Raw genomic sequence first — 10,965 nt, 5'->3', positions numbered from 1 at the left:
TATCAGTCATATGAAGGTGTATATCCAGTTCATGCCAGACACCTCTCAAACCTCACTCAATTGGCTGAGTTCTGTAAGGAGGAGTGAGCAAAAATTCCTCAAAACAGATGTCAGAGTGATTAGTGGCTGTATGAGACGTTTACTCCAAGTTATCGCTGCTAATGGAGGTGCCACAAGCTATTGGCTGAAGAGGGTCACATATTTTTGCATACATTAAATCTGAGTTTAAATAAACCACTTTCATTAAATAAACAATGAAAATATATATCATATTTTCTTTGTTTGTGTCCTTTATTTGGAATGTCTTTATTACAAATTGGGGTTTAGATAAAGATTTTAGGAGTTCATTTTAAGATTTTATACAAAAATAATGACCATCCCTGTAGGGTTCACAAATTTCAAGCAGCACTGTTCTGCCACAAGAACTAGCTAACTTACCTTCATTGATGATGTTACTGCTGACAGCAGCAGCAGAATGTATTCTGAAGTGTACAGAAACATCTTGTTTACATTTCCATTTATGGCATTTAGCAGACGCCTTTATCCAAAGGGACTTAGAACAAATACTTTTGTTTAAGTAAGTGAATCATCTATCCAACAGTCATCATAAATCACACCAGGGGCCATTAGCAGTCATTATTTTTTATTAACAGGAGAGAACTTGTACAGGGGAGAAGTGGGGGTGAAGAGGTCTCAAGGGTTGGATTTGGGGTTAGGGTTAGTACAGGGGGGGTAGTGGGGGTGAAGAGGTCTTTAGGAAGGACTGTTAGGCAAAAAAACCTCAAAACAAACAACTGAAAGATGGCTGCAGTACAGGCCTGACAGAGCACCACCAGAGAATATACCCAGCGTGTGGTGGGGTTAATGGGTCACAGACTTCAGGCAGTTATTGCAAAGGACCAAATACTTAACATAAGTGCTTTATTTGGACATTATATGTTATTTTTTCCCAATACTTTTGGAGCCCTGAAATAGGGGGAGTATATTTTTTAAATGTTGTACTTTCTAAATTGTGAACCCAAACTGAAAAAAAAACCCAGCTGACAATCTGTACTTTGACCCCATAGTAATTGTTCGATTTTAAAAGTATAGAGCTAAAAGAAAATGCTTCCTCTTTCCAATACTTATGGGGGGCACTGTATATAGCCATTGACTTTTGAAGAATATAATGTATAAATGCCTCTAGAGCTTAGTTCAACCACCTTTAAAAGGTGTAGTATATGCAATCTCTGGTTCAACCATCTTACGCCCCATCAGAACACAACATATACAATTGTTTCACTCCATTATTTGTAAACAATGTCATTGTAAACAAACACTATAAAAACATGGTGAAAACTATCATTTGGATGGTCAGTCCTTGCATCTAAAGCTTTATCTATTAATTAGAATTATCTATTAATTTCTCCAGCCCCATTCCTCAGCTGTTTACCAAAAAAAGTGGCGTGGTGTTATTGTTTGAATGCCAGATTGCCCTAGGGGTGGGTTAAAAAGTATATTAAATTAATTTGAAGTTAGTATTTGGTCCCATATCTATTGCACTAACTGCATCAAGCCGTTATATATTCATTCCTTTGATGCGTTTGAGTTTGAGTTACAAATAAGAGATTGTGAAGATCAAACGACATGCCATCAAGAACATCTTAAGGGTCAGTGAAATAAAGCTGGTAGGTGGTAGAGTAACTATTCTTTCAGTTACATGGACACTAATTTCCATAAGGCACTTGGATGATGCTAGCAGTAAATGTTTCTCAGCCACACACACATACACACTAGTTTGCTTTTATCCTTTCCAGAGTGGGTAGCTAAGGTGAATGAGCTTTCTGTCACAGTGCAGTCTCCTGGTGTGATCCATGTCCTCTTCAGAGAGGGAGAACCCAAAGACCTGAAGAGAGACAAAAGTGAGTGACATCATTATCTTCGAGAAAGCAACGCCCCCTTGAGATCAGGGACATAACACTGTATCCTAATTGAGAGAGCTTTGAGGCAAAAAAACACCTCTCCCACTATAATCAGTTTGGGTGTCTTAATCGGCCGCTGTCAAGCACGTTAACAAACGCTTTGTCTCTGTTTCAGATGCTTGCCCAGGCTAGTTCCATTCATTGTGGTCTGTTTTGGTGTTGTCTTGCTGTGCCATCTGACAGATCATGTCAGGACAGCCTCCACAGCTCACAGGACACTTGTGTCAACAAGTGTCAGAGTAAATTATGATGCTGTGTCTTGAGGCAAGGTCATTCAATTACCTCAATTGCTGATCGTGCAGTTGCACTGACTTTTATTCAGAGCTGTACACAGAAGCCAAACTCAAGCTCAGGAATATAGGTCAAGCACTGTTTATTTAAAAACATTTTGAAATAAAAGAAAAGAGGATGAAAAACTTTGTGCTCAAATAACTGGAGAAGAGGTTGAACCTAACCTCATTAAAATATGAGAAATTATAATCAAAGATAGAGCATTGCTCATGATTCAGGGATCACCAGAGAGGGAAAGAAAAGCCATTACCCTTAATAAAGAGGCTGGACAGAAAGATGTGAGAAAAGAAGGAGTGGGGCTGGGAACTGATTGAGTAACTAAGGCATGATAGTCAGCTACAGAATACAGTAGTAGTCGATCATGGAGTGATAGCTAAGAGCTTCTGCTTCTGTTTTCCAACAGGCAATTTTTTTTAAAGGCAGTGAAGACATGCTGCACCTGTGTTACTGCACATATGTGGGATCCCAGCTCACATGTCTCCCATTATGCAACCTGCCCAGTGCCGCCATGTCCGCCTCCCCCAGTTGGAACCCAAACACCTGGGAGTGATAGGAGTCAGGAGGACCAGCGAGTGGAAAGGGGGAGGGGTGGAAGTTGAGAGAACGAAAATGGTGGTATGATACAGAGATATATGTTGTTCTAGGAGAGCTGGATCTATTTTTGAACTCATGATTACTGTTTAACATATCTAGTGAATCCAAAATGGATAGTTTATCACATTTCATAATAGAGTTACTGAAACCAACAGGCTGGCAATGTTCAGATGGAGCTTAGATGTCCCCATTCCATAAGTTTTTCTTTCATTTGGGGAGTGGGAGTTTTAGGTACAAATATGCACATTATTTTCAGCACTCTCCATTGTCTTGTTAATCAACCAACTTACAGTACCTGACAGTTTTCCAAAATCCTCTCATTTTTGGTGGACTTTGGAATGGTGACAACTCCATTCTGAAAACAAACAAAAAGATAAAAAGCAGTAAGACTAACAAAAGGTTTTAACCTTCAATATGTTTATGTATTACTATGGAGCTGCAATAAGAAATGTTTTGCTTACTTCAAAACATTAACTTTTTAACTGTGTGGAACCATGTCAAAATGATGACCACCACTTGAACACCCCTTGACCAATCATAATCAAGTATTTAACAAGGTGGTATTGGGAAAAACGTTGTATTGGCGAGGTGCAAGTCGGTTGAATATCAAAGTTATAACAAGAAAATAGCCACAAAAATGTGTATGAGGAAGGCAACTTGATATTGAAACAAAGAGGTAATAATAAACAAAGCGAGGGCTGTGGGTTTATATTGTATCCCCTGCAGCTGGAGGGTTACAATACCTGTATGCTCCAGCGGATACAGATCTGAGAGGGTGTGCGCCCATACTTGTGTGCCAGCTCGAGGATGGTGGGGTGGGTGAGGGCTTTCCCCTTGGCCAGGGGGCAGTAGCCCTCGAACACGATACCCTCCTGACGACAGTACTCCACCAGCTGTTCAGACTGTAGAAACGGATGGTACTCCACCTGAGGGGGAAGGGGCATCACTGTGATAGCATTTCCTGTTGTTACAGTAGGGGCCAGGGTTTGACTTTGAATTGGGTCAAAAGCCTGGGGGAGCTGATGTTACAAAGACATCACACATACACATACAGACACGCACACACACCTGGTTGACATGTGGCACCACACTACAGTCCTCCTTTAACTCCTGCAGGTGTCGGATAAGGAAGTTGCTCACTCCAATTGCACGACACACCCCTGCCTCACATTCAGACAGAGAAAAAGATCAGACTTACACAAGATAAATATGCTTATATAATCTGTTATTATATAATAATAAACTATTTTTTTATCCATATTTCTCACCCTCATAATACAGCTCCTCCAAAGCCCTCCATGTCTCTGCCCTCACCTCCCTATTCAACCGCCCAGGAACCATGGAGTCTGGCCAGTGCATCAGGTACAGGTCTGTGACGGTGGGAGGGAGGAAAGGAGGAAGAGGGAGAAGGGATGTAGAAAAGTAAGAGATGGTTAGTGCTTAGCATATACACAGCAAACCAACCAGAGGCCTCAGCATCTTTCTACTTCCAGGACTGGATCATCATTGGGCATTGCCATGACAAGTCAAGAAAATAATAAACTTCAGTATGTCCTTCAACTGGTTCAGGGCTTACATTTGTTGTTGTGGTCTTCACCTCTCGCAAATTAAAATTGGTTCCCATGTATTAACCAACCTGATTAAACAAAGGTCAAATAAAGTATCCAGAGCTTGCCAATAACTCTTACCGAGGTATTCCACCCCTAGTCGGGAGCATGAGTCATGGCAGGCCTTCTTGGCAGTTCTGTAGCCATAGTCTCCTGGCCACAGTTTGGTGGTGAGCCACAAGTCGTGCCGTGGTACTCCACTCTCTTCAATAGCTTTACCAAGCTGCTCCTCACAGCCGTACCTCTTGGCTGTGTCAATGTGCCGTACAGCGCACTCACGGAGCGCATACAAGACAGCATTGTGTGAATACCCGCCATCATGCGATGTTCCTTGAAAGAGGATGAAGATGGAAAGACCATCACTTTGTCTGTTTTAACATGTAGGCTGAACTTGAAACAAACTATTGCAAAGAACTTGTTTAACATAATTTAGATTAAATACATTTCACAATGATATTGTCTGAGGCTTTTCCTGGTCCCCTCTTCTGCTTTGTGCAGACATGAAAACATAGGATTTGCCTTTAACATATTTCCTTTTACTAGTCCAACTCTTCACATCAGTGCAGATGAAGAACATGAAGAACATGAACACCATTTTCAATATGTCCATATGCACTAATCTGAAAGAATTTGAAGAATGCTTTCTATGTCGAATTTAACCTTTCAGATTAGTGCAGGAGAGGGTACACGGTCAACTGTAAATTAGTGAGATTAATATGGACCCCACGACTTCTAGTGAATATCCTTGGAGCTCCAATGCGTCTACCTATTTAGTCCATATCATATCCATTACCTTTTAACAAAAGTTTGAGGTCCTTGAAGGAACTATAGAGTCGCATTTCTAGAACAGCCGACATCTATTTTACAGGTCTAAACTGTAGCCTTTTGGCTATCAATGTACAGCTTGACGTCAGATCTCTGTGAAACAAGGATTGGGGGACAGTTGGCTACAGCAGTTTGCTGCTGGTCAACATGAACGTGTGTACTGTATCATACAATGTTGCCAGACATAAATGATGATTACATTATCTCGGGTGAAACACCTCCTCCGGAACTACAGCAGCCTGCAGAACTTGCAAACTGCAAAATTCTGCGCAACATGAAATTCACCAAAAATATGAAATATGTTTGTGTCGGAATATAGCCTACCCGGTATCTAAATACAAAATCTCACCCAGTCCAAGTATTGGAATTTGCAGTCCATTGGAGAGAGAAACTGTAGGACAAGTCAAAACCGGTTGAGAGTTCATGCTTTTTCAACTGTATATACGCGTACGATATAGTCATTTAATATTTTTGATCATTTATTGCAGAATTTTCTCGTTTAAAGGGAGCCACTAGTAGACGTCGTAAAATCAGTTAAATTCAAATCCCATTACTTTGCGGCAAGAGGTTGGCCTATAAAGACCGTCGTGGATTTTGTAGTTTCTTCGAGTTTCTCGAACTTGCCAACTAATACTTTCGCGTCGAAAGAATGGGGCTACTGCGTCTGCGTAAATCACAAGGCTCCTGGAATTGAGTGGGAGAAAAATAGCATAATAGTTTTGGAATGCGAGTTATGATCATAAAATGAGGTGGGATGCTATTTGTTCTTGCTTCTTACTATATGTTCAATTGTGCATGCACGCAAAAACATATGTAAGTCAGTTCTGTAATGGTCAGCGAAGGACAAATTGATGTGTGTAGCCTATAAACTTATACATGAGCAGCGCGAGAAACTATCAACACGATAATCAGCTCGAGCAAAACGTATCGATGTTGTCAACTAATTGAAAATGTGACATGGCATTGCCTTGCTTTATTCAGAGTGGCTGGGCCTACTTTATTGTCTACGCTATCAAAAAAGTTCGTCTGTGTGTTTCTCATACCCTTTCCCCGGACACAGGGCTCTTCTCCGTGGCTGTAAAAGTCCTCGGCGGGCGTATCTTATGGCGCCGATACTGCTGCTTCTGCTGGTCGGTGCAGCCTTGACCGCCTTGCTTCCTCCTGCCGAGGACCGTGCAGATATCGGTATCATGGGAGTCCTTAAGCGCAGAGCCACAATCAACGCCGCTCCCCGACGTCAAACTGAAACGGCCTTCACCGTGGTCATTCAGACTTACAACCGCACTGACATCGTCCTGAAACTCCTTAACCATTACCAGGCGGTGCCACACCTACGGCGGGTTATTATTGTGTGGAATAATATCGGTGAGAGGACCCCACAAGAGCTTTGGGACTCCTTGGGTCCCCATCCCGTTCCAGTGGTCTTCAAAGAGCAGAGTGCCAATCGCATGCGCAACCGACTGCAACCGTTCATGGAGATAGATACTGACGGTGTGTGTGTGTCTTTATGCAGGCACCCCAAAATGGCCTCCTTCATAGAGTTCACGAATAATTGGACAGGCATTCCTCTGTAGACCATATTACTTAATATTAGTGCAGATGAAGGAAAGGAGGTGAGGAGAGGAAGGCACTGCAGACTATTGAAATGCACTATTGTGTCTTATTAGGGGTTTGTCTGTATGCAAGAAAGTGTTGTGGATTCCTTAGCAATATTATGAGTGTAATATATAATCATTTTTATGATCTCATTGATTTTATTCTCAGCTGTGTTGATGCTGGATGACGACACTTTGATCAGCGTTCCAGATATCAGTTTTGCCTTCTCAGTGTGGAAGGTAATGCACAGGTCATTCGATTTTACCTTATCATTCAATATGCCCATCAATAGTGTATTACATTACACTATTATAACACATGAATTACAGTATGCTCATGCTCACTCCTCGATATGATCTTGTCTACTGTCACTGTGTTAGAGCAGGACACATTGTCAATATTGACCCAGAATAGGCACAATGCATTCACAATGCATACGTTTATTCTGATCTTAACCTCATGTCTCTCCTTCAATAGCAATTCCCTGAGCAGATAGTCGGATTTGTCCCCCGTAAACATGTTACAACGGCAACAGGAGTTTACAGCTACGGCAGCTTTGAGCTCCAGGACCCAGAGATGGGAGGTGGTGACAGGTAGGCTACCCTCTGACACAGTAACTCATGGGGATGTCAGGTATACAACAAAGAGAAAACATCTAAACATTGTGTATTGCCTGCCCTTAGAGTGTTTCATATTAGCCACTTTATACAATCAAACTAAATCCAAGCGAGCTGGTGTGTGCTTGCACCAGGGAAATGACAAGACGAGTGTCAGGTGTCAGGTCACTACTGTGTAAGCCTATTTGAGAGTGTGACCTACTCAACATGCAAACCCTTTCAGCGTCCAGTCAAGCAAGCACGGGATGTCTTGTGGCCAAACATCTTAGCGCAGGCCTATCCTCAGAGAACACGCCTATCCGAGCGCAGGCCTATCTGTGCGCATGCAAACACACAGAGAGCGGCACAGGGTCGTAACTAACTAGAAGCAGATTCCACTATACAACCCATTTGACTGACAAGGAAAGAAAAGCCACAGTTAATTGCCAATATTTCTAGCCTTTATTTGATACTATAAAAATGTCAGTCGAACAGCCTGCGACTTCCTGTAACATCAGCAAAGCAGAGGTTAGTGCGCGTATTCAAGTGGCTAATGAATGCATAATGTTGATCCAATTAAGCTTTATTGAATTTATTGAACTTTTGGTGTATCTATCCTGACATTATGCAAGTGTGTAATGCTCCTGTCTGTATCCCCTGGTCTGGTCATCTTATCCTACTGCAGGTACTCCATGGTCCTGATTGGTGCAGCCTTCTTCCACCGCCGCTACCTGCAGCTGTTCCAGGACCAGCCACCAGAAGTACATACCTTAGTGGATGAGACACAGAACTGCGATGACATCGCCATGAACTTTGCTGTAGCACTACAGCTAGGGCTCGGGTCCGGGGGCAAAGGCAAACCCTCTGGGGTCTTTGTAAAGCCTGTAGATCTGCGTAACCTGGAGAGGGATGCCAGAAGTGGTTACTTGGGTATGTGGCACAGACCTGAACACCTGCTCCAGCGGTCGTACTGCCTGAACAGGCTGGCACAGATCTATGGTTCCATGCCCCTGAGGTACTCCAACCTCATGCTATGCCAATTTGGCTTCCCTAGCTACGCCAACCACAAGAGCCGGAGCTAACTGATGGACTGACTGACATGCATAGATGACGCTTAACCGGTACTCAGGTGGGTCAGTGCTCAGGTGTATGTCATAGGGTTGGGGGTGAGAGTATTGAGGATGCAGAGGGTGGATAGGAGGGTTTATTGCTTGGAATCAATGGTTGATATTGTAGTATTTTAGGGCAGAGAATGAAAGATACTGGATAGTGCAACAAAACGTGATTACACATTTGAGTAATGAGACACCTTGGTGTGATATCTGATATCTGATGTTATCATATCATTCTGTGAGATCATTCTATACAAATTTGAACATTTTGGTCAGGGATATGGTTTAATTTTTTCTGCAACTCAAGGTTAGGTTTCCGTTGTTTTTCTCTTCCAGGAGACCATATCAGACTTACTTGCCCTAATCCTAGGGCCAAATAATAATTCCATGGATGGTGGTCAAAGAAGATACTTTGCAAAAGAGGACTCTTACCTGCTATGCAATCAGACATATGACATCAGTATTAATAAACAAGAAGTTGTGCGCAGTTGCCAAAACTGTGTTATCCTCATTGTCCAGAACGTCCATCTAGTCTGGTTGTCGACAATGAAGGATGTTTACTTAATGTAATGCAATTGCTTTTACAACCAGCAGATGTCGGCCATTGCACAAAAGTAAGCTCTCTACTTTTGCTTGGCTCAAACCAGGTAGTGCATAGCAGTTGTAAGTGTACAGCATATGACTGCTGCCATGACTTGCTCATGTGAAAACTAGTTCTGTCTCTGGAGATGGCCTTCCTTTTATACCATGATGACTTTGTTACAATGTAAAATCCATTGACCCCCTTGCACAATGTTCTTGGGCCAGAGCCTCCAGTCTTGATGCATTTAAATAAGCCTTCTACCTAAACTCAGATACATTGTTAATTCATATTAATGTGATATTATCTGCCTCATATGTGTATGGTTTATCCTCCAAAAATCTATATTAGGCTATGTATCTCAAATGTTGAGCTGATGCATCATTTGGAAGGTGTCTTACACAATTGATGTATACAGTATGTACAGTACTCTGTATCACTGGAACATTTTACTGTCATTGATTTGTTTTTTTGTTTTGTTTTAGTCTTTGCTTTGTGTGCATATGCCTTTTGTAAGAGCTGTGTTGTCAATAATTAGGTTTCGCTGGTTCTTTGAGGTTAGGAAACAAATTTGCACTGTCAAAATGAATAAAGAATTCAACTTGTGTTTTCTTTCTTAAATATGTTTTTAGGGCATTTCTGCTTTATTGGGATAGAGACAGTAGAGATTGACAGGAAGGATGGGAGAGAGAGAGGAGGGATGACATGCAAGATATGTCGAGTGTCGGAATCAAACCAGGAACCTTGCGATTATATGGTATGCGCATTAGTGTGCTATGCCACTAAGCGTCCCTTTATCTTGGTTTTCTATTTGTACAATCTGTATCTGCAATGTTCTTCAAGAATACAAGCAATCAGCTAGCCTTTTGATGCATAGTGCAAGAGCACATTTGGGCCCTGTTCATTCTATGCTGGTGGTGAGCATTAACATAATTCTTCCTAAGCTGTAAAAATGCGTTCTGATTCATGTAATCAGCAACAGTATGTTAACAGGTTTGACGGAGTAGTGCTCTAAACACAAGATTGATTCAGGTCAGGATAATCAAATGGGCCCTGTCCAGAAATGTTAAATCCTGAAAAGAACTTGATAGGCACTACAGCTATATAGTGGGAATTCCATCTGGCATATTAAAGGGCAAAGTGGAGTTACCTACCAGAGTGATTACACCTGTCTGTATTCTCTTTCTGGACAACGTGAAGTTTGGGGTTTGAGATTAGGTCCTTTGGACCTTGTTTTCACTTTCTCTTGAGCCCACACTTAAATTTGGAAATTCCTGTCCTAAAAGAATGCTTTACCACTGTTTTGGGTGAGGCTCGTATGAGGAAATGGGAAGTTATAAACAAACAATTGTCACACAATTTAGACCCCTTTACTTTGTTTTCCCTTTCACCACTAAGCGACATGCAGGGGAAGTTTCCTAGGACAGAGCGACACAGTGGTGGGCTGGTGTTGGCAGGGCCTAAAAGAATAATAATTACAGTGTTTGTGTTGGCAGACATGATGTTCTGATGTTGGGGAAAAACCTGCTTGGAACAAAGAGGAGGTAAACTCTATTTGTCCAATGATGTAACCATCATACATTGGTGAGATTTGAATAGCAACATTTTTTGAATAGCGAAAATTGGTGAAAAAATGTTATCGTGCCATATTTCATGAAATACCAGATGTCTTCTAATTTCATAAACTGCATAGCCTACCTTACGCACAAGCCTGTTGACGCTTTCCCCCTTTACTTCTAGTTTTGAAATGTGTGGTTGACAGCTAAAATAGGAAGCAGCATTATTGATCCCGAAAACAATAGC

General features: G+C 41.8%; 2 protein-coding genes across 4 annotated transcripts; one reads left to right on the top strand and one right to left on the bottom strand.

The window, feature by feature from the left end:
* Positions 1-626: 626 nt before the first annotated feature.
* Positions 627-5,750, bottom strand: LOC310821423 (putative oxidoreductase ZK1290.5). 3 transcript variants are annotated; one of them, XM_083693458.1, is made up of 8 exons: positions 5,628-5,750; positions 4,535-4,783; positions 4,115-4,216; positions 3,915-4,006; positions 3,590-3,772; positions 3,142-3,201; positions 2,692-2,792; positions 1,755-1,885 (listed from the first exon to the last, which is right to left on the bottom strand). In XM_083693458.1, exons 1-7 carry the CDS (start codon positions 5,701-5,703, stop codon positions 2,697-2,699), a joined length of 858 nt encoding a protein of 285 aa, XP_083549584.1. In that variant the 5' UTR covers positions 5,704-5,750; the 3' UTR covers positions 1,755-1,885; positions 2,692-2,696. The 3 variants fall into 3 exon arrangements, with proteins under 3 accessions (XP_083549583.1, XP_083549584.1, XP_083549585.1); XM_083693459.1 differs by having other exon boundaries at positions 3,636-3,772; XM_083693457.1 differs by lacking the exon at positions 2,692-2,792 and having other exon boundaries at positions 627-1,885.
* A 129-nt stretch (positions 5,751-5,879) lies between these two features.
* extl2 (exostosin-like glycosyltransferase 2) lies at positions 5,880-9,758 on the top strand. Its single transcript, XM_083693347.1, has 6 exons — positions 5,880-6,027; positions 6,339-6,769; positions 7,043-7,113; positions 7,352-7,467; positions 8,156-8,599; positions 8,919-9,758. The coding sequence occupies exons 1-5, from the start codon at positions 6,023-6,025 to the stop codon at positions 8,550-8,552; spliced, it is 1,020 nt and encodes a 339-aa protein (XP_083549473.1). The 5' UTR covers positions 5,880-6,022; the 3' UTR covers positions 8,553-8,599; positions 8,919-9,758.
* Positions 9,759-10,965: the final 1,207 nt, after the last annotated feature.

Source organism: Argentina silus, assembly GCF_951799395.1.
Source record: "Argentina silus genome assembly, chromosome: 1".
NCBI lineage: Eukaryota > Metazoa > Chordata > Actinopteri > Argentiniformes > Argentinidae > Argentina > Argentina silus.
Note: the sequence above shows the minus strand (reverse complement) of the source record. Positions and strands in the feature narration are given on the sequence as shown.

What these genes read in the sequence shown, in the direction of transcription:
- LOC310821423 (XM_083693457.1), bottom strand. Translation starts at nt 5,703, where the DNA reads ATGAACTCTCAACCGGTTTTGACTTGTCCTACAGTTTCTCTCTCCAAT. An exon ending in AATTCCAATACTTGGACTGG is followed by an intron (nt 4,784 to 5,627) that starts GTGAGATTTTGT and finishes TCCTCTTTCAAG; the next exon opens with GAACATCGCATGATGGCGGG. An exon ending in ACTAGGGGTGGAATACCTCG is followed by an intron (nt 4,217 to 4,534) that starts GTAAGAGTTATT and finishes CCACCGTCACAG; the next exon opens with ACCTGTACCTGATGCACTGG.
- extl2 (XM_083693347.1), top strand. An exon ending in CATGGAGATAGATACTGACG is followed by an intron (nt 6,770 to 7,042) that starts GTGTGTGTGTGT and finishes TTTTATTCTCAG; the next exon opens with CTGTGTTGATGCTGGATGAC. An exon ending in GAGATGGGAGGTGGTGACAG is followed by an intron (nt 7,468 to 8,155) that starts GTAGGCTACCCT and finishes ATCCTACTGCAG; the next exon opens with GTACTCCATGGTCCTGATTG.